The sequence below is a fragment of the Coturnix japonica genome, chromosome 9 (genome assembly GCF_001577835.2).
Source record: "Coturnix japonica isolate 7356 chromosome 9, Coturnix japonica 2.1, whole genome shotgun sequence".
Classification (NCBI taxonomy): domain Eukaryota; kingdom Metazoa; phylum Chordata; class Aves; order Galliformes; family Phasianidae; genus Coturnix; species Coturnix japonica.
Window position 1 is genome coordinate 11932414 of NC_029524.1, and position 25601 is coordinate 11958014.

Genomic DNA, 25601 nt, shown 5'->3' on the forward strand with positions numbered 1-25601 from the left:
CATAAGTTATGTTCCCAAACCTATGGGAACTTGGGCTCTGATTTGGTGTCTTTTACCCACATACCATCCTTAATTCTCAAGCACAGAAACCATGGTGTAGAACTCAAAAGGCATTAGCTGAGCAGAGAAAGAAAAGCCAATAGTAAAACCCAATAAGATGCCAGCTCCACAGATGCAACAATGGGGTGACTACAGCTTTACTTCATACCTGATTTTCAATCAAAGAGAGTGTCCATCCTCCTCCCCGCACTTCTCAGAAGTAAACAACATGCCTGAGCATAAAGCTCTGCCAAGAGGAAGCACAGACAGAACCACCAGCACCGTGCCAGGAGAACAGCCATTTAGCAGCAGCTGTGGGCCAGCAGCACCTGCCCCCATACCCATAAAGCAGGAAGGAAACTATATTTGTTAGCCTGCTTTGGGGCAGCCTGTGATGAAAAGGATGAGCAGGGAGCCTACTACGCCAAGAGAAGCCCACGTGCTGTCCCAAGCACGCCTCTAACAAACACCCCCCGCTGTGCTGGCGCATGGTGATTATGTCACTAGGACCACTCGCCTCCCCCAATGGCCAGGCCCAGCAGAATATGGCAGCTCTGTAGGGCAGCTGGAGGCAGAGGCTGCTGCATGCAAAGGGGCTGCTGGGGCTAAGGGAGGCCCCGTGGGGCTGTAGTGCCTCAAGAAGCAGTTCTATGGAGCTTGCCGTCCCTGGGCCTGGCCGGCCTGGCCCCTCTCCCACTGGGCTGTGGTCTCTTGGCTTTGCTTGCCACCTCCAGGACCAGGGATAGCCATCTTTGCCTGAGGTGGGGAAGCCTTTGCTTCCACAGTGCTCTAGGTGGCCTCCAAGGCATCCTAGTAAGGGGCAAAGGGATTAAAACACACTAAGAATGGTAGTGCTGAACTATGATACCCGTTGAAAGCATTTTATAGAGCTTGTGTTCCTTGCTAGAGTCCTTCCAGCCAAGCAGGAGATGCACTGGCACCCAAAGAGTGTGGGATATTGTAGTAGTTACTGAGTGTATCGAATGCAGAACTGGAGTTTAGAAAGCTGCTGTAGCCAGGTGACCAGAGGCCGAGCTTGGTGTGGCTCTGGAGCATGAGCCCTTTATAAAATATCTCAGTTGGAAGAAAACATAATCAAGGGAGGTGATGGCAGTGATTTCATTTGGCATTGCTGCCAGTTTACCTTGGGCAGCAACCTAGGAAAATATGCCAGTAAGAAAAGAATGGTTGACAAGCGGCCCTCTTGGCTTTTATTGTCCTTGAGCCTTGTTAATATGGTAACAGCACTAAGCATCCTCTGGGCGGGGAATGAAAGGCCATCTCATATGCTACCCTGGCCTGCTTTTGGTTCAGCCTCACCCTTTACTAGCTGGAGGTTGTGTCCTCAAGCAGGTTGGGTTACCTCCCTTCAGTAGCTCTAGTCATGACAGGAGAAGGATCTCGATGGACCAGCTGCTCTGCTGGTAGCCTTATTCACACCAGCCCCTGCACAGACTACCCTCAGATTTTGTTTTGCCTTTGTTGTTGTTGTTGTTTCCCCTGGGAAAATTTCAAGCCTATCCATGGATTTTGATTGTCATGGAACTGATTTGAGTTAGAACTGATTGTGTATGCAGACAGTCTTTTTCATACACCTGCATATGACTTTTGCCACATGGCAGTCGTGACAGTAAATCTTACACCGTTTATATTGCACTTTTATCCTGAGGTTTCCTCCAGGAATCCTGGGGTTTAACAGCAAACTGATTCCCTATAAAGTGAGACTGTTTCAGGTGTTTGTCATTACAGACTGTGTTGTTCTGAAATCTGTGCTTTCTTCCTCATCAGAGCTCTTCACAGAGCTGTTTGGATCACATTTGCTTCTACACACTCCTGGGAAGCCATGCAAAACCCACTCCCTCAGCCAGACGTGCTGGTCAAACTTGCTTCTTCCTGCTGGATTTTACAGCTGCAAGCAAAGCTTCAAAATCAAACAAATCAAATCAACTTAAAACAACAACAAGCACCAGCAACTCCAGCAGCCCTTCTCTGAACATGTGGGATGCTTCCCAGGATCCCTGCTCCTTTCCTGGAGTGAAACTCAGACACACCAGCCCAGTGCTGTCCTGAAGTGTACAGAGGCTTTTTTTTTCCTTCTCTCCTTCTTTTCTTTTCCCTCCTTCCTTGTGTTGATTTGTGGGACCAGAATGACTTTGATTTCAGCAAGTTTGCTGTTTATTCACGTCACAAGTTTGACAGCTTTGCACCAAATCAGATTGCTGGGTTTCAGGAGAGCTCTGAAGCGTCACTGGGAGCTCCTTTAGATTAAACTCGCCTCCTCGGTTTCCCCCCTCTCCCCCTCCTTCAGAGCCATTTAAACCTCGCTGGGGCTTTAAACGTACTCCCAAGACCTGCATTTCATTCTGCCACTAACATGGTAAGTGCTCTTTGCATTTCTCTCGACCTGGAGGCAGAAAAGGAGCAGCTGGTCCCTTTGCCTTGGGGGCTTGCAGGAGGTTTTGTGCCCTCTGAGATGGAGAAGGAAGACGCCTCTCCACCACCTGCAGGAGCAATCTCTGCTGCTGTGCCTCCCCTCGGATGAGCAGTTTCCCTTCTCGAGGCTCCAGGCTCTGCTCAGAGATTCAGATCGTGCTTATTTGGAGGAGGGAAGGGGGGTGACTCAAGAAACAACCCCAGGCTCTGCAACTGTGCAGTCTGGGACTCCTGCAGAACTGCAGGGGCAGAGTAGAGCAAGCAGCCTGGAGGTGACTGCTAACACTGAACAGCTTTAGAGCCGAATCGAGCCCTCGAGGTAGGAGGAAAGGACTGGCCAAGAGCAGCCTAGCTCCTCTCCTCCTCCTTAACTTGCTCGGAACCGTAATATTTCCCAAGGGATCACAGGAAACAGCCCTCTTCTCGGCACACCTCTGCCCGGATCCCCTTTACCGCGGGGTCGGCACCGCACGGTGCCCAGCGGCGGTAGCGGGGGACTGCGGAGCGCTGCCAGCAGCCGGGGGGCGAGCAGGCGACCGACTCCCGGAGCGGCACACGGGGCTCCCTTCGCCGGGCACCTGAGCGAACCACAGCTGGCACGGGGGGGAGGGAGCGCTGGGGCAGGGCTGACACCGCCTCCCCCCCGGTACGCACAGAGGAGGGGGACCCAGCCGCCGGCCGCCCCATGGCTACGACCTCTTGCTTCCGCAGAGCAGCAGCCGGCCGTGCCCGGAGCCGGACTTCCCCGGGGGCCAAGGCTGCGTTCGCCCCTGGCCCGTCCGCGCTGGGGTTTCCAGGGAGACGTGGGTCGCCGTCTGCGCCGCGGAGCCGTCCGAGCACGGCCAGGGCCGGCAGGAGGCGCGGCCGCAGGGTAAGTGCGCGCTGGCGGCGGGCGAGGGGTCCAGCACCGGCCGGACGGAGCGGACTAACCCCGCTGTGCTGTCTCCCAGGCCGGCTGTTCGCCACCGAACTCGTTGGCCAGGAGGAGGCGTGGCAGGGAGACCAGCTGTCCTCCCAGCTCTATAGGAACAAGCAGGTAACGGCTCCACGCCCCGGAACCCTGCACCGATGGGGAAGCGGCAAATGGGGCTTTCTCTGCTTTCGGGCGTTTTTGGGTCTTTTCTTGACGTGAGCGTCCCCCCGCCGTGTCATTCTACGAAGCTAGAATGGGGTACCCTGTATGTCTCCCTTCGTACAGCACCTTGGTAGCACAGAAGCCCAGGGATGCGGCTGGTGAGTCCCGCAGGCTCTGACGTTGCAGAACCTCATGCTGTTAAATACAAATATATTATCTACGTCTTCCTGAACCCACGATGACTACTGTCATGGGACATGGCTTCCCCAGAATCACCTACTCACGTGAAGGATCAATCATTTTGGCCATTAAGCATTTCCTTGTCATTTTCCCTCTTTTCTTTGCAAATCACATCAAGCAACAGAACGATACTGAACAGTCCCAGATAGATAATTCTGATGAGATACTTGGGATGGTATTTTGATAGAATGAAGCTGATTGAAACTTTTATACTAACTTTAAGGTCCCTGTAATCAGACTGTCGTTACTGTGCCTTCTTTGTTTCTACCCTGATCATTTAAATGAGTGATTATCACCCCATGGTCAGCAGGTATCCAGGATTCACTGCTGGAGGTCCCTAGTCCTCCTAACAGTTTCCAGAGTGATCAGGGGGCAGAAGTCTCTGCAAAGACCCATCTCCCCATAAATAAAACTGTTAGGGCTCTGCAAATAAAACATACCTGTTCAATTCTTGGGACCAGGACTTACCTCAGCTCTATATATATACTTCACTTGGCATGGTGGTGTCCAGGATTGAAGGAATACCTGAATAGTGCTTTACTTCAAAGAATGGCAATTGCATCTTCTGCATCCAAGCCCAATCAGTTGTTAGCCTTCAGCTCCATCTCCTTTCCCTCACCAACCAACTATAAACTGGAATGAAAGGGATGTAAAGGGATGCTTACTGCATCTCAGGAGGAGATCTGGTAGCTGCTGTTTTGACCATGACAGTTTCTCACTGTTCACCTGTAATTCTTTTCTGCTGTTATTCTGCACTGTTTTTTTAAATACATTTCTTCCCTGGAGTAATCTTTTCAAACACTTTCTAAAGAATAAAAGAAGTCAAAAGTGAAAACTGAACAGTCATGCCACTTAGATTAACAGAGGCAAGAGGCTTAAGGGGATGGGTTCAGTTCACAAAGCAAACACCTTGTTCATCAAATCCAAGCAGTTTGTACCATAGGGCAATTGCTATTAAGTTACAGAGTCAACACCTATTCATTGGTATCTCTATTCCACAGCTTCAAGATACTTTGCTTCAGAAGGAAGAGGAACTTGCTAGGTTACATGAAGAAAATAATAACCTCCGACAATACCTGAATTCTGCCCTGGTTAAGTGTTTAGAAGAAAAAGCCAAGGTATTGTGTTCAGACCTGTTCTATAGACATGTGCAAAAGAAACAAGTTGAATAGATACATGCCATTAAAATACATGGAAGGTCTGGGAGTGCAGACAACCAGCCTTGTGAGATCCTATTAGGTTTTAACTGTGCAGACAGTATAGCTCATAGCCTGGTTAAGTTTAGGTTATAAGTAGAGGGAAGTAACAGTATTATGTCCCAAATCTGTTCTTTCCTTCAGTGGAAAGTTCAAATTGGAATGCATCAAAATATTTGTTGAATTTGCCTGCTTTGTCAGTTACCCCTTCTGAAAAGCCTTTTCTTTTCTTTTTTTTAACTTTTTAGGTGATTTATGTTCTACGATTCATTTCTGTCACCTTCCAATGGTACATTTTGTTTGCATGAGAACACTGATCTTAAAAAAAAAAAAAACAAATAAACAAACAACACCTATTCCAGATTTAACTGTGAAAAAAACTCATGAAGTCATGGCAGCTGCAGTTCCATGTGCTCCCTGGTCAAGATCACACCTGTCCCAGCACGACTTACCTCAGCATCCTCCCTCTTTGTCAGGCTGCCATGTTCCCCCCCAACACCCCACCCACCTGCCAAGTGCTGCTGGCAGCACCAAAACAGAGAAGCACAGCACAGCCAGGCAGGAGCTCTCATTTCACGCCTTACTGAGTGAGAATGCAATCGAAGTACAGGCCTTATTGACACTGTCAAATTCTTCTCTTACAGAGACTATGTTGTTGCAGAGGCTGTAAGGACAAAATAATTAGTTGTATCCATACAACTAAGGAGGAAGGATGGGAGAAAGTATCTTTTATAGGGATAGTAGTAACTGTCTTATCTATCTAACATAAAAGATCAGAAATATGTTGTTTACTGTTAATTAGAAAAATCAGCTTTTAACTTCTCTCCATCTTTTAATTTATTTTTAATAGAAAGTGCTATCCTGCCATGGCCAGAAAACCTCTACTATTCTCAAAAACACCAAAAGGAGATTAAAAGAGGACTACTGCTTTGCTCTTCATGAAACTCCTCATGCTTCTAAAGCTAGAAGGAACCTCTTTGATGAATTCACTGCCTGTGAAGAACAAGCCAGCCCTGCTGTGGACAGCTGGGTCTTGGAGACTTTAGGATTAAAAGATGTCAACACCATTGATGAATCTTCAGCTAACTACAGTGCCTTGACCTCAGACCTTGGAAAAGACACATACTGCCTTAGCTCTGGTGAAGCCATCAACTATGATCACAGTGAAGCAGCGGCAGCAGCATACAGATGCAGCCACATGCCTCCAGCTAACAGTACCCATCCATGCAGTGAGGACTCTTCCTTCCTTTCTCAGTTTCCTTCAGCACCACACATCTCCTCACCAGAGCAAAGCATTTCCTCCCTTCCAGCCTATGAGTTGCCATATTTGACTAATGATTTGTCACCTAACAAAACAGACGTGGCCTTCACAACATTTCTAAGTCCTCACCGCAATGTGAGAACACACACCTTCCAACAAGGACAAGCTTTTGTGCGCAGAGAAGATGATGGAGGATGGAGATTCACCTGGGTGCCCAAACAGGCTGAATAAGGCAGCTGTGTCAAGGGTCAGCCATAGGGGATGTAGGAAACAGACACTTCGTACTGTGCTCAAAACAAGTTCAGCCAGCAGAAATAAGTCATCCTGCACTCTGTTAAATGCTGCTGTTACATACACACTCATTATTCCCTCACAGATTTTCACAGGTGTGGTTCCAGATCACAGTGGGACATGCATCTCCCCTAGGCCAGATGGACATAAGTCTCTTGTGCCTGTGTTGAGAGGCATGCTTTTTCTTGCATTGTGTTTTTTCTGTCATCAACTATTCCTTGTTAACTGATGATTGCCAGACTCAACTACTTTCAGCACTCCCACATTCAAAGTAGAAGGGATTGGAGAATACATTTTGGCATCTCTCTGACGTTCACAGATGACAAAGATGACCTAAGTCTCTGGCTGAGGATCAGCAGTGTCTGAGTGATTTGGGTCTCTCTTAGCTACATAAATTGCCTTGGATTAAGGCAACCCATGCATTTTTGTTCATGTGTTATACTAGGTTGACCTACTCGCAGTCACACATGGTGCTGTCATTTTTTGAGGGCACATCAAAAAAAGAAGACTTGCTTCTATTGCCCGGAGGGTATATAACTGCAAGTGATTCATCAAATTCAGAAGATTTTCCTCTGCTGTGATTAGAAATGTTCTCTGTATTGTTTTAAAGGTCTTTTATCTGCCAGATAAAAGGAGTTTAACAAGTTAGAGCACTGTTTCTCACCAGCTTAAGCTACAGAACAAGAACTAGATTTAGAGACACAGTTGAAGTAGTGACATTACCACCACCAGCCAAGGCCCTGACCCATTATATTTGTGGCAGACATTTTCTCATCTGTCGTTAATGCACCCTCAGAGCACTTCTTTCTTTTGCAAAGGATGCATTCCCCTCAGCTGCAGCATCCCACTAGCTTTTTCACCAAATTTCTTCCCCATTCACCAGCTTAATACTGGATGCTTTCCACAGAAGGAAGCCACTCCTAGCTTCAGAAGTGCATTGTACAGCTTCATTTGGCCTGTTTTGCACTTGTGAAACCAGAGGTTTTGTTTCTAGGGAACAACTCGTTGACCTTTTTGTCCTGATATATGAGATCATACAGAGATTTACCTGAAGTGAACCTCAGCCCAGAGTTAGGACTGCTTTCTCTTTCCATTGTACCTTTTGTGCTTCCTATGGGAAATGTTTACATTTCTCCTGGTTTGGGGAGGCAGTATCACATAGTGGTTAGTGTTTGGAATCCACAACCTTCAGCACCATCCCTTACCTCTCCATGTCTCTATCAGGCAGTTGCGACCTGTAGCTAAGACCATGACTGCCTTAAGGATGCTTTAAAACCTCTGGCAAGAAGGTGCTCCAGCACTGCACAGGACTTTTGTTATTGTTTTTTGTTTGTTTTTAAATACTACTAATTATATGAAGTCAACTGACATGAAGTAAGTTCACTGGTAATGTTTCATATTACCTTTGTTTTCTGCTATATAGTAGTTTGATAAGTAAGTATTGGAAATAAAGGGAGCAGTTGATTATTCTGGCTTTCAGAATGGCCCCAGTAGGATAAGGAAGTACTTATATAAGTTAAAAATAACCATATGTGGGCATTTCCTTCCAGTGGGCATATACTTTTCTATAGAGAACTTGGGATTCTCTATGTAGTGGTTTCCCAAAAGACTTAAATAATTGTATTTCTCTGTAGTTACTTTGAAGTCATAGGACAGACTCCCAGAATAGCTAAACTGAAAGTATTGATTGTAGCCACTATTGCACTGAATTAAAAATACCACCACTACACATGGAATAAATTCATCAATTTATTCCAGGCTTCTATTGTAGTCAGTTAAAACATGGTCTGCTGATAAATCTGGTCAGACAAGATCACTGTTTGTATAGCACTTTTCTGTATTCAGATGGAAGCAGGAGAAAACTGTCCTACAAACAGCTAATTTCTTACTCAAGGCAGTTCTCTTCTACTAATCTCCTCTTGCCTTACTTTATAAGGTAGCACTGAAGAAAATGGTTGTCACTGGAGTTTTTATTGGTGCATATGACTGTATAAAAAATGACTGACCTTAACTTGAATAAGCAATGGGAAAACCTGTTTTGTGTGGTGACGTGGTATGAACAGCACGTAGAAAATAGACAGTGTGACCAGAGAATTGCCCTCAACATAGCTGTAGATACCTTGTCTTCCAAAGCAGCTGTAAAACTTAACTTGAGAAAGTTATATACATTTTAATGCTACTGGATACAATTGCTGATGTGTTTGAATGCTATCAGTGAACAGCAGTAGCAAATACATTATTTGTTTTGTCAGCAAACATTTAATCAGGTTTTGTTTTCTCTAAAGAAAGAAAATATTTCTCCATTTGACATTTCCTTTCCACATTTTTCAAATCACCTCATGTGAAAACTTCTGCAAAGAACCAGCACAAAGCTGTCAGATCTTTGGTGCAATCCCAAGTAAGGTTTCAGTGGAACCAAACAATTCTTGTACCTTTAGAACATTTTGTAAAAAGATGGCTGGTTCTCTTGTCCCATAGTAAATAAACTCTAGATATAGGAACATAGTTCAATGAATTATTTACCTGAATGTATTTGCTGTGAGTTCCTGAGTTTTGCAGAGTGTCCCATGGTGCTGCTCCTCATTTGTACATACAAACTTAAAGTTCTGGTTTGGATACCTGGGTGAGAAGAGGTGTCTGTCATCTGCTCCATGGGAACAGTACTGCTGATTGCTATAGTGGAAGGAATATTCTGGAAAGGAAACAGAAGACACACAAGCAAATAAAGGGTTATTTTTTCTTTTCCTGTAACAGCATCATTTTTGAGCATAATAACTCATTTCCTGACTTATCGTTAGGAACGATGCAGACAAGCTACTCTAGCACCAACACACAATAAGCAAGTCAGCCCCCAGGTGAGTACAGAAATTCTTTTGCTTTTTTATTACTCTATAAGCAGAGTGGGTTCTGATGTCAGCTCTGGTATGCCTGTTTGTTTTTGTGCTTCAGTTTCTACAGCATGGACCAGTTCATAAGAGTTTAACAAGAAAACATGATTCTTGCTGCTGCAAATTGTGTGAGAAGTTCCTTCTTGCCCAGGAGCAGCCTCAGGCATGTAGGTGTCTAGAATGAGGAAGCCTAACTGGGAGGTTCTTTGGACAGTGGTGAACTTCATCATCTGTAAATACCCATTTTGTGTTAACATATTTGTATTTTTTTATTTTTATTTTTTGTATTTTCTGAATGTAATGTGCAGCTGCACCATTTAAAACACCCCATGTTTTTAAGAAAGCATGCTAATAGTAACAGAATTTAATTTAACACTCAGTGTTTGGATTTTTGCGATTGAAAAGGACTGTGATTATCTGTAAATATCAACTTTACCTGTGTCATTAAGTTATGCCTAATAAAACTCTAAATAACATCTAATTGATGCATATCTGCCCACACCTTCACACTTAAGCATTTATTAAACAGAAGACCTGTTGCTCACACTGCACAACATAACACCTACTCTACTCTGTAGAGACACACAAAGAAACAATGCAGTTTGAGTTCACAATACAGTAGAGATAATGATACAACAGCTATAGATATGCCTGGATCAGTCTAGGCTTACACAGTGCATTTCAGTGATCCATCACTTTTTTGACTCAAATAGATTCTATGCTACAAAGCAACTAAGGCAGAAGGAAGTACTCTGCTTTTCCTCTGTTGCTTTTGCAGCATCAGACTGCCACTTAATAGATCTGTACTTTCTTTCCTAGTCAGCAGAGCACTGTGATCAAGGGTGACCCGATTCATCATAGTACTCCGTGTACTCTTGATTTTGATTCTGAAGTGATGAATTATAAAGCAGTACTAAGGTGTGATGTAAAGAGACTGAAGATGAAAGAAAAGCACGAGTAAAGAACATAAATCTCTATTTAGTCAGCTGTAGTTGACACCAAAAGTAAGACTACATTACTTATTAACTTTTCTCTCTGACTGTGGGCAGGTTTATTAGTAACCACATACCAGTTGGGACTAGAAAGATCTATTTTCCATTGAAATGTGACATTTTTTCAGTGCTTATGAAGAGACATAAAACAAACCCTATGCTTTAAACTCATTCGTCCTCTAGAAAAGACAATAAGTCTCACAGTCAATTCATAAATATCCTATCTTGTTGCAAGGTAGATGACATCCTGTAATACAGAAAGCAGTCTATAAATAATTTTTGGATGAGCCACAATTCACCTAAAATATCATTCCTCTGGTCCATTATTTGTGCATCATTGAGTTATTTCAAGGCTACATATTTATGTGCGCTGCAGCCCAAGGAAATCAACATAACAGTGGAGTGCAAAGAGCAGACTATAAAAATCACCAGGACATGAGTATCCAAGGCTGAGCTTTTCCTCAATTCATTCAGAATTCCCACTTACAGATTGTACCTGTGATACCATCACGGTTAGTTGAAACTCCCAATAACCTCCTCAGAAACTTATTAGTAGAAGAACACACTCTAATAAACGAGCATCTGAAAGCCAAGCTTACACATCCAACATCATCCCTCATCATCACCACGTTATTCCCCGATAGAAAGCCATAGAAAGTGAAAGTGTGAGCACTATGCAACGCTTTCAAGGGCACGGAGCATGCCATCGGATGATGGTCCTGTCCAAGGTCCTGAAACTGCCTGCTCCGAGCGTCTCCTGGGACAGATTCTACAGCTGCACTCTCAACGTACATATACCACATGTGGCAAGACAAGAGAGGCAGCCCAGCTGCCAGTGCTTAAAGGGCCCTGTGAGATGAAATGTCTGGGGTTTAGGAGCCAGATAGAAATGCTACGTGCTTGGAGCTGCATCTCGGTAAAGCTGTCACAATTGACAGGTACAACAAACAACTGCCCAGGTTGCAAGCAAGTTGGGTAACAGCCACTCTCAGCCTGCAAGCCGAAGTATCCTACTACAAATCACTGCAGGCAGAGAAAATGCTATTTAGGAAACTTTCCTCACATAAGGGAGATTCTACTTGCTCCAGAGTAGCACAATAAGACCAAGAAATCCCTGTGATCTCTAAGTAGCATCATCCCCTTTAATCTCAAGCACTGCGTGTTTAATTTAACATACAAGTTAAACATCTGGACCTTAGAGAAACATGTTCTGAAAGTTAAAATCATCATTACTTTTTAAAAATTATTTTATTTTTAATGTAGGGTTAGATAGACTATCCAGGAATCAATAACATTTACTGTATTGGAAATGATACTTAGTTTTAATTGGTCTGGACTGAATTCTGTTTCTACTGATTAGAACCCCAGATAACCTTCTCTCTTCTCTAATCTGAAATCATATTATCATAAGTGACCCCTGAAATGTTTAGCATTTCTCCTCACTTCACAACATCCACTCTAGAATTACATGACACACCTGCTGTGAAGATTTTTGTAATCAAAAGACAGAATAAGAACTCACTTGCCATCAATCTCCTTTTCTTTACCTTTCTAGTAAACTTGAATCCTAGGAGTTCAAAAATCTGACAATTCCAAGCAGTGATTAAAAGGAAAAGAAGTTTCCATGCAGTTTTGTTTTTTAACAGTGTTGATATCTTTCATTATAAAACTACAGGGCTTGAAGTCACAAGCCAACTCCTTTCTCTGTAAAACAGATGAATCTGTCCAGACTGTCAATACATAACCCAAATCAGGTCTACTTAGAAGCTCAGAATACTACTGTAAAATAAGTTAGAATTTAGTTTGGCAGTACTTGCACTCATTTACAATTGTTGTACCTGGTTTGAATTCCAGTTTCCTCACCTGGACCTAAAATTAAACAGAACAAGTAGAAATGAAATGATCCCTTCTTGCTTCAGGAAACAGGGCTAATTTTGACTACCTATAGGCCACAAAATATGCAATGACACCTTCCTGCAAGCGAATGGAGAAAGGTCCTAATTTAATACTGGTAGGTATTGTTTAAATCTGCTAGTTTCAGTTTCCTTCAAAGGCCGATACCAATCTGATGTTCATTATTGCCTTCTTAGCTGAAGCATTCAACAGTACTGTTGTGTGAAAGCTGCTATGTTCCTCCATAATTGTCTCATTTCAGCACAAGTGTTTTTCTGAAATAAGTGGGTCATTTTTTAGCAGCCTGAAAATTGCAGTACTCTCTGAAATCTGCATGAGTTAGTGCTACACCTGAGAACAAAATGGAGCTGAAAGAGCTTTAAGTTTCTTCTTACTGAAAGACCTTTTTATCAGTATGAAATATCATTACCTCAATGGCCCTGTGGCTATTTCAGAGGTGTATATACACTTACTGCCTATCTGCTAGCCATTCAATTACTAAGATCTTGATACTGTGTAAATATTTAACTACAATAGAGGATATAAATCAGAGAAAGTGATTTTGTTTCATTCCACTGGTGGCAGTAAATCACGGGCTATTCAGACTACTGGGCTACACCCAAAGAGCAGAGCTGTGACACAGGTAGACATTATCTAAGATTTCCTGTAAAACAAGTCCTAATCTAATTCACACTTCACAGGGGGATGATGAGCACTATACCACAACTCCAGAAGGCAAGACCACTTCCAGACTTTTTTCAGGTCAACCAGAAAGGAAAAAGCTGCCAGTATCCAACTACTTTATTAATATTATTATTATTTAATCAGTTTTTTGAGGGATGTGCCCAGAGTGCACAGACTGTGAAAGCAGATGCAATAGAGTTTAGGCTGCTGGATATCAACATCAAAAGGGAAGAGGGGAGAAAAGTAGTCTCTGTTTTCTGCCACAGAAGTCAAAGTAATCAAGTACAGCCAGCTTCACAGCTAAGGTTTCTCAGCCATTACATAACCAGGAGCTGTTGTAGAAATCATTCTGCTGCTACTCCAGACATACAACACTGTGCTCTCTATTGCAGAGGGGATATGAGTTTTATTACACCTCTGTCCCTAAACACACAGTCTGTAAGGCCCTGGGGCATTTCGTCTCACTAGTGCCACCTGGTGGGCTCGACTCTACAGACCGTCCCGGGGGAGGAAGAGGAGGATGCAGTCAGAGGAGCTTCATCAAAAAATCCCAGCCATTGCCAAGAGGACATATGAACATGCAGGCATAAGCACATCCAGCACACTTTGCTCAAAAACGTTTCCAGGCTGCATGGCATCACCCACAGCTGCTGACATTGGAAGTTATTCTGCTGCTGCAAGGGCTGATTGCTTTCTTTCTCTTTTAGCTGTCCTCCTTCCCCACTTGGCCCACATGTGGGTACAAGTTCAGAAAGTGCCTGCAAGCCCCAGTGCATACAAACAAGCCTCGTGTTGCATTCCAGTTTGATTTTCTCTACCCCCCTTGCAGCCTCCCCTGGCTAAAGTCAAAGAAATACTGAACCATCCAAGTAAATCAGTCCATTACGTTTTCTCATCAGTTTTAAAATGCTCTCCTTGCTGCCAAAAAAATGACAGTTCTCTGCAGAACCAGGCTTACAGGATGGTTGTATTGAAGCTATTTCTTGTTGCTTTGCCTTCTTGAAAAGTACGTTGGCAGGGGAACATGTCTCCAGACTTGTGTTCAGTGCCCCATACCGAGCACACAAAATGTGTGTACAGCTCTGACAGAGTACAGAGGGTGTCCCAGCATGAATCTACTCTGTGAGCACTCGCCTTCTACCATGGTCATCCTTAGAGAGACCAAATTATTTTCATCATAACTGAGAGATGCTAAGCAAAACTCTGTAAGAAAATATGAGCCCAAATATTCTTCTGAATTAGCCACCCTGAGGGTATGAGCTGAACAGTTTTGAACTGAGGCACAGTAGGATGGGGTTAGCATGGCGAGGAGCTTCTGGGATGGCACAGATGTCCCCTCCCACAAGATGTGGGGGGTTATAAATGAGAAACTAACCCAGTTTCCCCTACAGAAGTGCCCTGCAAAACTGCATAGCCCTGTCCTACATTTGATCTCCTAAAGCCTTTACAACTACTTCTGCCACTGGAAAAGCCTGCCACTAACTACACTACTCCCTCTTGCTCCCCTCCTCAACAATAGCACACAGAAACAAGAAGGGGAGAAACTATACCTCACTGTGGGAGAAGCAGGTTAAAGAGTGATAAAAATAATGATTTAGTTATTTTCAAATGATCTGACCTTGTCAGACCTTTCCATAGAATGCAAAAAGCAGGATCAGTATTAGCTTAGAGGAAGGAACTAATTGATAAATTGTTTGGTAAACTGATAGGTAAGCCTATTACTTGAGCTTTGAAACATCGATTAACAATTGCTTGGGGAAATTCTCATAGGATAGAAATGAATCCAATCTGCTCCTGTTGCTGCAGGGGTTCAGTTCAAGGGAGGCAGCTCACGCAAAGGGCAGCAAAGCTGGGCAAGGAAGCAATGTTAGTACTCAGTCCTAATACTGATTTTATTTTCTGACCACTTTGGGATTGGCTGGTCATTTCAGCATGGATGCACTCAGCAGTTTCTGACACACTGTGCTGTTTTGCTCTGCTGGCTGCGTCGTGCCTGCCAACATTTGTTGAGAAATAACAGGAGGTCACACATGGTGTCAAAAAAATACCTCTGGCACAGCACATAGAAAAAGGCATTGTATTAGTGGCAATGAATTCAGACCTACTGATGGTGAAATTAATGAAATCCGTGACTGGCACTCTTCGCATCCCACTAGAGGCTACAATGAACAAAGCAAACATACTGGCCACTAGCCCATAGAATCAGCAAACCCCGCTCTTGTGAGGTAGCTGAATACCCATTGCCTTCCCTGGCAAGCCTTGAAGTGAAGAGCAAATCGCTTGACTTACCCAAGATCTCTCTTCCCTGACTCTAAGGCAACGGGACATCAAGAGACATGAAAGCAAAGTAATGCTCAGTGACATGGAGAAAATCACATTTGCTGATCATTTTGACTTTCATGGTTTCCTGCGCTCTTTTCCATCCAGCTACAGATGAGGAACATCTTTTCCTTTTCTTCAGTTTTAATTCACCATGAAACTGAACACTATTACCTGAGCAACAGGATTCAGTCTTCTCTCCACTCCTTGGTATAATGGCTGGCCTTCATCTATCATCTCTGTCAACCATAGAACAATAAGGACATCTCTACTTTCATATAAAATTTGTGATGATAAAAGCAGAAAACATTACAAGGCCACAGGGAGGTGGTGTACCACCTCCTGCTTGTAGATCCGAGGTTGCCTAGACAAGACTTTATTCAGCTTTCAAGTTATTCCTGCTTGAGCTAGAAACTGAACATGAAATTATCTGTAGGTCCCTAACTCAGTTTTGCAACAGTGATTTTTATTCCACAGTTACACAATCAACCACATCTCCACAAGCCACATACATGCATATAGAGTCACTCAGCACTCATCCATGTGCATGTAGCCATCATTACATCCAGGGTACCATCCATCACTTCTCCCTGTAATACAGGGTTACACATTTCCATTGTAACCCCATCCTCTTCCTTCTCTTCAAATGCCAGAAATCCCACTCAGACACTCTAACTCTTCCTTCAGGAATTTCAAAGGGTGATTATTTCAGGTGGTTTCTGTATTAACCCTGGCTACATAGTCATGCGTTTTCAAAAGAATAATTTAACCCTGTTGTTTAAAATGTAACTGGGTGCATCAAGTCAGACACATGTAGGGTCAAAGCTTCCAAAAGAAGATTAAAAGATCAAAAAGACTCAATTAATTCCTTTCTCCTAAGGCATTTTAATGTGATTCTTTCATGTTTAATGTTTAATGTGAGTCGAATAACTGTTTGTCTCTCAGATACGAGCCACCAACTGCCTAGATTCCACTTAATACTTCCCAGCTGGTCCACCCAACTGATTGCCTCAGAACTGGAAAAAGCCTAACCTCTTTCACAGTTTTTAACATGCCAATAGGTAAGCATGGGTGAAGACCCCTCCCAAGACTCCATTATAGCTCAGAGTCCCAGGGCAGGAGTTTGCTCTATTCTGGACAACACCCACCCCTGCATAAAGTTTGTATAAAGGCTATTTCACTTTTACAACAGAGTGGGATTCCATTTGCATCAGACCAAATTACTGGGGCTTCACTCTGAGGCAGAGGTTCCCTGAGATGCTATGCCCTTTCTTGTCTTCCACAAATTTGGCTAAGTTTGTCATGAACATCTACTTTAGCATCTCAGAGGAGAAAACTTCTTTATCAGGGGATAAAGGACAGGATACGGATCCACAAGTATTTTTCACATCACCTTTCATTCATTACACTGATAGAACCAAGCTGTTGTTAACATTAACTAATAACTATTCGATCATTATCCCCTTCATTCACTCCCACCCTCGTACTTGTTTACATATCGGAGCAAGAGCTGGGAGTCCAAACACAGCTTGTTAACACAAAAGTGGGCAGCTGTAGTCAGGCTGACAAAAAGCAGATTTACATCTTAACACAAAGTCTGATTAAAAGACCCACAGTAAGACTGCTGCGCAGTTCCACCATAATTCATCCCTCACATCAATCTGAGAAGTCTGATAATCTTTCTACCTACAGGTTGAATGATTTCTCCTAAAGCTGAGACGAAAGCAGTTGACCAATTCAGTTTTATAGAGGGCTTGACACAGCCTCTCATTCATCTTGAAAAAAAATCTCTAAAATACCTAAAATGAAAAAGCTACAACATGTTCAGGATTATTTTCTACCTGAAATGGAAATATCAAAATCAATAACATTTCTTTACGTATTATGATTTTTATAGAAACTGCATTTTTCCAGTGCAAGAGTTCTGAAATTGTTTCAGGAAAGCTACTCTCAGCTTTGAAGGAAAAGACGGGGCAGGGAAAGCAGAACAATCAGTTACAAGCGTTCTCATGTGGGAGACCCAGCTGCCTACAGCAGCCTAGCTGAAATCAGTTTTGCACCAAAGCTACACTTTAGCTGCACAAGCAGATAGACAGAGTGACAACAACTTGTGATCTATTGATGTTCAGCTGATCCTCTCTACTTATAACCAGGGTGAAGCACAGAAATATTACCAGTCAACTCCAAGCCAGCTGTGTATCTGGTAAAGTAAGAGGAATTCACCAGATAATGTTGTAGTAGATCTGGTCTTGGAGTTGCAACATCTTTTTAAAGGTGAAGGAGGCAACCGTAACTTGTACTGACAAAACCAACAGACTCGAGACCAAGGCCTTTTGTTTTCTTTACTCTGAGAAAGAAAGAGAGGAGCATGCCTGGGTCTGCACAGAGTGTTCACACTGAACAATGTCAGACACACGCCAATTTGGAGGCCTGCCAGTACAGAGCCACCTTGGTGAACTCATACTGTGAAGCAGAAGGAGCACACAAAGACCAGACCTAGGTTATCACAGTCTTCTCAGAGAAGGCCAAAGCAGCCATTTGTCATCATTATGTTCATTCCCTATTCTTATTTCTGTACTCCCTAGAAAATAAAGTAATGCTTGTTGAGAAATGAGAGAAAGAACAACTTGAATACTTGAGACTGGCTAAACTGATGGAAATGATGAATAACGAGCATGCTGGCATAACTCCTATTCTTCCTTTATGGCTGTTGCACAACCTACTGCTTAAAATATCAGAGCCTTGATTTACTGCTTGCCATGGCATAAAAAAGTTTCGATTGCTTGGCACCTCCCTTCTGCCAAAAGAAATGGGAGAGCATTCACCTGTGGTGCTTCTGTGCACATCCTACAGGACTGAATCCTCAGACACTTCACTTTTGAAGACTAAGATTTTTAGAAGCCCAGCACATGCACTGCTGCACTATCGCTAATGTCAAACTGGAGACCCTATTTTTGTTGCCAGTACATCCTTTTACATACGAAAGAATGTGATGTGATAAATTCCCTGTGATAAGCAGAAAACTAGAAGTTAAAGAAAAGATGGGAAAGCAGAACTTCCCCCCCAAGTCTTACTATGGTGTTTTCCTGTCAAAGAATCTTAAAAGTGAAAACTGCAGAACCCAGTCTATGATCTTGCTCTTCAGCAGAGAAATTTCCCAAGTAGATTTGCCCCCACTGTAGGCCCTCACTTAAGCTTGGAAAGCTCAAACTGCTGTAAGAAGTCAAAGATCAGGAACAGCCCCTGCCTGTGCACAATAATACAGGAATTTGAATGCACACTTTAACACACAAGCCCCCAGTTTCAGATTTTGATCCAACAGTTATCCCTTCCCTGCTGCAGAACTCCGTGCTGCCTGAGCGCACACACAGGGATGGTCTTGTGAAATCAGAGTTGTGACTGCCATCCACAGAGGTGAAGGACACTGACAGTTTGGTGTAAAACCAAGGGAAAACAAAGAGTGAACTGAGGGCACTTGCAGAGATGTGTCAGTATGTCAGGATCTGATTACTTATACTAACACCCTTGGTGGCATTTCTTCTCAGCCACTGCCTGACCTCCCCAGCATTCATATAATCTCCTGCTCTTTTCCTATTGGAAACAGATCTCACTTCCTAGGGATCAGCAAGACTGTGAACAAAGCACATCTCCTGTTTGACAGTAAACTTTCAAAAGAACTGATAATTCATGTAGGTCAGAGGGAACACTCAGTTTTAAACTACTCCCCTTTAGGAACTAGCAATGAAAAGTCAGTTATAGGAAAAGCGGTCCTAAATCACCTCTTGTCCCTCAGACACATTGCCCTAATAGCTGATCTGTATAGAATTGAACATGTATTATATAGAGATATAACATACTATATATAGAATCGTGTAATTATTAAAAAAATCTGTTTGGAAGCCTTTGATATGAGCTGTGATAAGCTTCAAGTACCACTACACAATGCTTGAAAAAGAAATAGTTAAGAGTAAACTTTAATTTCTCATTGCCATCTTCTGGTCAGAGCAGTGTAGTGTATGTACTTGCTCAAACAAGATGCAAAATAAGGCAGAAATGCAAAATAGGTCACAAGCACAGCCCTGGTTTGCAGTGATGTGCTGTGAGCCAGGCAGGTGAGGAAGCAGCTCTCTTGGCTTCACTGCCCATCTGTAACTACTGTGCAGAAAAGTGATTCTGTGAAAAATGATGCTTGTAACTTGAAGCTGGTCGAAACCAAAGTTCAGTGTAACCTTTTTCTTAAATGATTTATCTTCCATTCCCTACCATACTTTAAGTCATATTAAAACAATTAACAATCAGTTCTCTTGGTCATAATTGCGCTTAGTTAAGGAAACTTGCTTTAAAAAAGTACTTGGATGGTGCCCTACAGATGCTAAAACACAGCCTGATATCGAACACTAAGAAGAAAATCACTTCTGTCCCAGCTGAAACCAGAGCAACTTACTACCCTTTGGGAAGCACATGTGCTGTGGCCATGAGTCACACAACAGGGAAGCAGTTAGATGTTTACATATGTCACACCTCAACTACAAAATAATTAGGAAAATTTTTGGCTAATCCTCAAGTTCTGCTCCCTTTAGCCTTTAGTTAAACAAGCTGGAGAATTTAACTGTTCTGTGAATTTAAAGTAGAACAAGAAAGGAGCACTGAACACAAGTTTAACTCAAGAGAGAATAAAATACAAGGAAGAACAAACATAGCGTGAGGTATTAGCAGTAGCAAAGATCCCTGCTCACTCCTGAATAAGACAAAGAGCAAGACAGCTACTGAGAGCTGCTCCTGGCATACTGAGAGGGTGTCTGCATCCTTCCTACAGCAGCACCATGTGGCACTTTGCTCATGTTCTGACACTCTCCATACCACTTCATTCTTCGGAACTCATGGTTGGAAAATGCTCTTGACCTGAAGCACCACTGCATGCTGGCAGCTGCTGAGGCTCCTCCTGCTAATCAGACCATCCCTCTCTCCTCCCTCAAAGCCCACTTCCATTGCAGCCTGCAAGCCAAGCCCACCTGCTGCTGACACCAGCAGAAGCCCAGGTATCTCCTACACCTGGGTTATTCATCATGTGTGACAGTGCTGGTAGCCAGACTAGCTACCCATTCTTTGGGTAATCTGAACCACAGATCTCATCTCTCTCATGTAACAGTTTCAGCATGTAACTTGGTTAAAAATCAGGTTTACATGGTCTTTTATCCTGACATTACTGTTTTCAAAGACTCGTTTATCTTCTGAGCCCCGGAGGTGAGAACACACAGTTGTATTTTCCTGCTTCAAAAGCAATCTCTACACACTTCAGTTCCCTTTAATCATTTATGTAGTTCAGTAGACAAATAAGAAGGTGGTTTATTCAGACATCCAGTCATTATATTTGTTTATAGATTCCATCTACTCCACTCATCAGCTGTTTTAAATATCGTTAGGGTGCTGAAGCCAGCTTGCATTCACAGCCAGATTAAGTCTGTCCTGTGCATCTGTTTATATGGAGATCAGCCCTCAATATGCTATTTTTTAAGCCACAAGCAGCTTCACTTTTCTGGGCCAACATTGGCATCCACATCCCAAGAATCAAACACTTCTAAAGAGATCCAAGCAGTGAGACCAGCCCAGGAGTTAGTCTGGCTTTGTTATACTTATTCCTTGAGTATTATAAATATTTTCTTTCTTAAATCTGCTTTAGTAAGCTAGTTCTGGGATCATTCACACCGAAAACAATTACCAACAATTAAGGGGAAATGGCTTGCATAACAGTATACCCAGGAGAACACCTTGCCAGAAGAGCATTTATGAAACACCACTTATTGGCACTCTGATTACAACTATCTGCTGCTTCTGTTGTATTTACAAGTTCAAGCTTCACTGCACAAGTTCCATACAAAGCTGCTATAATTCCAAGGGAGTAGTATGAATGATTCTAAAAATGTTTTGATCTGTCCTATTAAAAGCATTTTACACCATCAGGTACTACTGAATGTGCTAGGTCAAGAGCAGCCTATATACCCCAAAACCGTGCCTTACCAACAAGCCCTGCAGGCCAGCAGAATTGCAGCACAAAGAAGAACAAATTGAGGTGGCGAAGGTTAATCCAGAAGAACAGCTGAAGCCTTGAGGAAGTATAAGAGAATCCTCAACTTGTGCAAATTAACAGCTTACAGAAAGGGAGCCACACGTGAGCAGTTTTGGCTTTTCACCGCATCTCTACAGCGGCATGACCCTCTCATATCTGCAACGTGTGTTTGCAGTGCAAGCTGCCAGGTGTACAATCCTTGGCCTGCACAGAGGCCATCCACTGCACACAGGTGGCTTGCATTAAGTACCCATATTCCATACATTTCAGCTTTCTCATCATTAAAAAATATCTAAGAAAGTATTAGGTGTACAGTGTAGAGGAAAAGGGAAAAAAAAAAAAAGAAGAAAAAAAAAGGAGGAAACAGGAAGAAACAAAGAAAGGAAAAGATGCCATGAAAACAGACTTGCAAAAACCACTAAGCAGATTAATCTGTTACCAGCATGAGTTAGCCTAGCCTAGTCAGATAAGATGTAGGCTTAGCTTAAATGGTATAAAAAGTGGTGAACAGAGCAATTTCCTCTGGTGAGTAAACCTAGCATTTTAAAAAAGCAGAACAGACAATCCTAATTATTTTTTCCCCAAGAACAACCATTTCTACCTGTTAAAGTACCTCAGCCATCTTTACATACTGCCACACTGTGCCAGAAACTGCATCACCTTTAGAACTGGGTCTCTTCCTGGTAACTCCTAAATTCCAGCTCTCTCTGGTATGTGAGCTTATGAAAAGCATAACAAAGGCATCCAGAGCTGGGATATTAATATAATATGTATTTACATTACAACAGCACCATGAAGCATGACCAAGACCACACAACAGTAAGTGCTTCATATTCACTAAAATCATAGTCCATGCCAAAACAAGCTTACAAGCTTAGCATGCTGTGGGGTCTTGGTTAAGCCTATTAACGTGTTACTGACATCTCCAGAGGTCACAGGCCTGATCCACACTTTGCCAAGATTGGCTTCAGTGAACACAGAGTCCTGGCAATAGCCAGAACATCTGCACTTGATGCTTGAGAGTATGGGAAGGAGAGAGCAGTGGAGAACAAGCTGCTGTAGCTGTCACTCTTCAAAGCAAGGTCTGTGGGAGTGGTGGGCAATAGATCAAGGAGCCTCTTCTTCTGTCACAACAGGAGGCAACTACTGAAATTAAACACGTACCTTCAATGTACTTACATACTTTGAAAACTGCACAGGTCCATAAGTAAAACATAAGATCTTCAACTAACAGGCAGAGGCACTCTCCATTCAACAAGAACACTGTCAAGAGCTCACAGCAGGGGAACGTACCAGGAAGGATCCCATTCCAGAGCATCCAAAAAAGGCTGTCCAGATAAAGCAGTCATGTTGATCTAAGAGACTAGGCAAAGTGGCTAATGGGGACAAAGCAGGTTCAAAGCAAAATAAGGAAGACAAGCAGGCCAGACCTCATGATGGCCAGGCATGCACATAGCACTAAGGAGCTTCTAGAGTTAAGCCAGAATCAGCAGTATTCAGTTCCGGAAAAGAGAACAACCCAGCAGATATGGCTTAAAATAGTACTGAAGACTCCAGTCTAAGCTTAATTCAGATTGCTGAGCCAATGGGCAGTGGCTGTTGGTAGAGGGCTCAGGTGAGGCTGATCAGAGCAATTAAGGCGTATTAGTGCTATCAGGGCCCTAACCTATGTTTAGAATCCTACATTGAGGGCTGTGATTGGGTGTTTGCTGTACTACTGGCTTTTAGAAAAGAAAGTTGAAGCACCTAGGAAACCTGAGAGTTCTTTTAGCCCCTTGCTTGACTACTGCCTATCCTTTAACATAGTAATTTATTCTACAGAGAAGCCTATGCAGCTGTGGTTTGAGCAAGTAAGCCTCAGTATAACATATAAATACCTTAAAGAAATTAATAGAAAGTTTCTTTCCTGTTATTTGGATTGACTTTGAATCTTCAAACAACAGCATACAAGCTTCTTCTGTGCTGGGATCCAGAAACACACAGCTGAAGAAATTATTCCCCTGGCACACCTGGGTGCTGGGGTGTATTTTGTCACTACTTTCTTCCCCATGGCTGCTGCTTCAGAAGTTACACACGCACTGCCCATCAGCCCAAACACTCCCACTGCTTCAGCTGCCTTTCAGTTGGTGACATAATAGAAAACAGCTCTGATTAGCTTTGTTTCCAAATCATTTGTCTAAAATTGTATACTGGGAGTTCATGTTTTTCAACTCAAAGTGAGATTGGAGATAAATATTCTGATTTATTGATGAAAAGCTGTGTGGGGATGCACACAGGATAGGTACAAAAGTCATCTAGGCTCCAGTTAAATATTGGCTGAGTAGTGAAAATTGTGTTTGGGTAAAAATAAGACAAGGTTGGTCTGAAACAAAATCTGGCTTACAGAAGGTGGCTTCATAGAATCACAGAATCATAAAAGTTGGAAAAACTACCGAGATCATTCAATCCAGCCTTCAACCCATCCCTGCCATGCCCATTAACCCACATCCCCCAGTACTACATCTCCATGGTTCTCAGACAACCCCCCTCCCCCCACCTCCCTGGGCAGCCTGTGCCAATGCCCAGCACAAGTTATGGCTATTAGCTCGTCCTATTGCTGTTATCTGGGAAAAGAAGTTGAGAACTACCTCATAATTTCCATTGTTTCATTTTCATGTTATTATGAAAAGGATCAGGATCACTGAGAATGTTTGGTCAGGTGTTTCTGGTTTCCCCTTGGTAAAAGATTTTCTCTGCTCCTTAAGTATACTCATGCCCCTGAATTTTTTATGCCATAAAGCCCAGGATGATAAACTTCACTTGACCTCCCATTTCACCAGTCAAAAAGTCAAGTCAGAGCGCTGTTGTATTTGATGCAGTATAAACAGTTAACATACTCCAAAAGGTTGTAAAGGCCAAAAAGCAAGACAACAGAACTAACTACGTAAATAAATAATAAATAAATAAAATAAATAAAAAAAAAAAAAATATAGGAGAGGCTGGAGAGCACTGTACAGGGTATTTCCTATGGGTAAATCTGAGTTCAGTATCCAGCAGCCTGAGGACTGACAATGGAGATGCTAGGACCATTGACTCACAGACTGACCCTATTTAATTATATTATGTACTTATTGATTTGTCTGTTTCCATCTTTCTAAGACTTTTCCAGTGTTTGTCTTTGTTATGTATATGGAGAGCCCTTAATAGAGTGAAAACTGCTCTTCTCTGAGAGGCTTCATTAACCACACCATGTTTATACCAATGGTCTCCATTCTTCCCCTGCAACAAGAGAAAAGGTGGAGAAGAAAAGCTATGATCAGCCTAGGTCAGAAATGGAAAACAATACTAGAAGCATTTGGAGAATAAGGACCTGGAAAATAGCCCTGAACAATTTCCAGAAATGTCCCAGGAGATCCTTGCTTTATTCAATGCCACTCATTTCTGCCAGCCCTTTTTTTATCTCAGACTTGAATGTATCCATCTCAGTATATACAGCTAGCTTGGTAATTTTTAACTTGTGACTGATTTAATTGTTATTGAATGTGATTAATTAGGACTAGAACAAGCCTTTGACACATAATTTATTGGATCCTTGTCTGCTCCCTCTGCTGACTCACTGGTTTTGGGTGGACATGCTTACACAATCTTTGGCAGGTTCCAGTCACCTGACTCCAGATATGTGTGAAAGTATAGACATAAATACATAGACTTGTTCATCTCGAGTCCATAACATTTTATGCATCTTGTGATATTCTTGACTACAATTAATTCAAATAATGCTGAGTTCTCAGCCTAACTGTACTTGGAATAATAATAATACAAAAAAGTAACTTTAAATTAGCTTTGAACAAAGCTATTTATTTAATCAACAGTGTTTTCCTCTTTTTATTTCTCAGGGATGCAGGTAAGGTGCACACTCCTTAGGCAGGAAACCTGTTATGCTGTGAACTGAGCTAGGAGGAAGCCTTTAGAATCACAGAATGGCTTAGACTGGAATGGACCTTAAAGCCCACCTGGTCCCAACACCCTGCCATGGGCTACTTGATGCCACCAAATCAGGCTATCCAAAGTCCCCACACAAGGCCCTGGGCACCTTCAGGGATGAGGCATTTTAACGGAACTATTTGTCAACCAAAGCATTTTTTTTTCCATCTAAATGAAAAGCAGAGTGGTGTAGAAAAGCCATAAATAAGTTTCTCTATCACAACAAAATACTTCTAAAGTGCTTTTTTTTTTTTTAATTA

General features: G+C 42.8%; 1 protein-coding gene across 1 annotated transcript; it reads left to right on the top strand.

Annotated features, from left to right (window-relative positions):
- Positions 1 to 527: 527 nt before the first annotated feature.
- GMNC (geminin coiled-coil domain containing) lies at positions 528 to 9899 on the top strand. The gene is made up of 5 exons (XM_015871508.2): positions 528 to 595; positions 3129 to 3343; positions 3423 to 3508; positions 4789 to 4905; positions 5834 to 9899. Exons 1-5 carry the CDS (start codon positions 528 to 530, stop codon positions 6473 to 6475), a joined length of 1128 nt encoding a protein of 375 aa, XP_015726994.2. The 3' UTR covers positions 6476 to 9899.
- The last annotated feature ends 15702 nt before the right edge of the window (positions 9900 to 25601 follow it).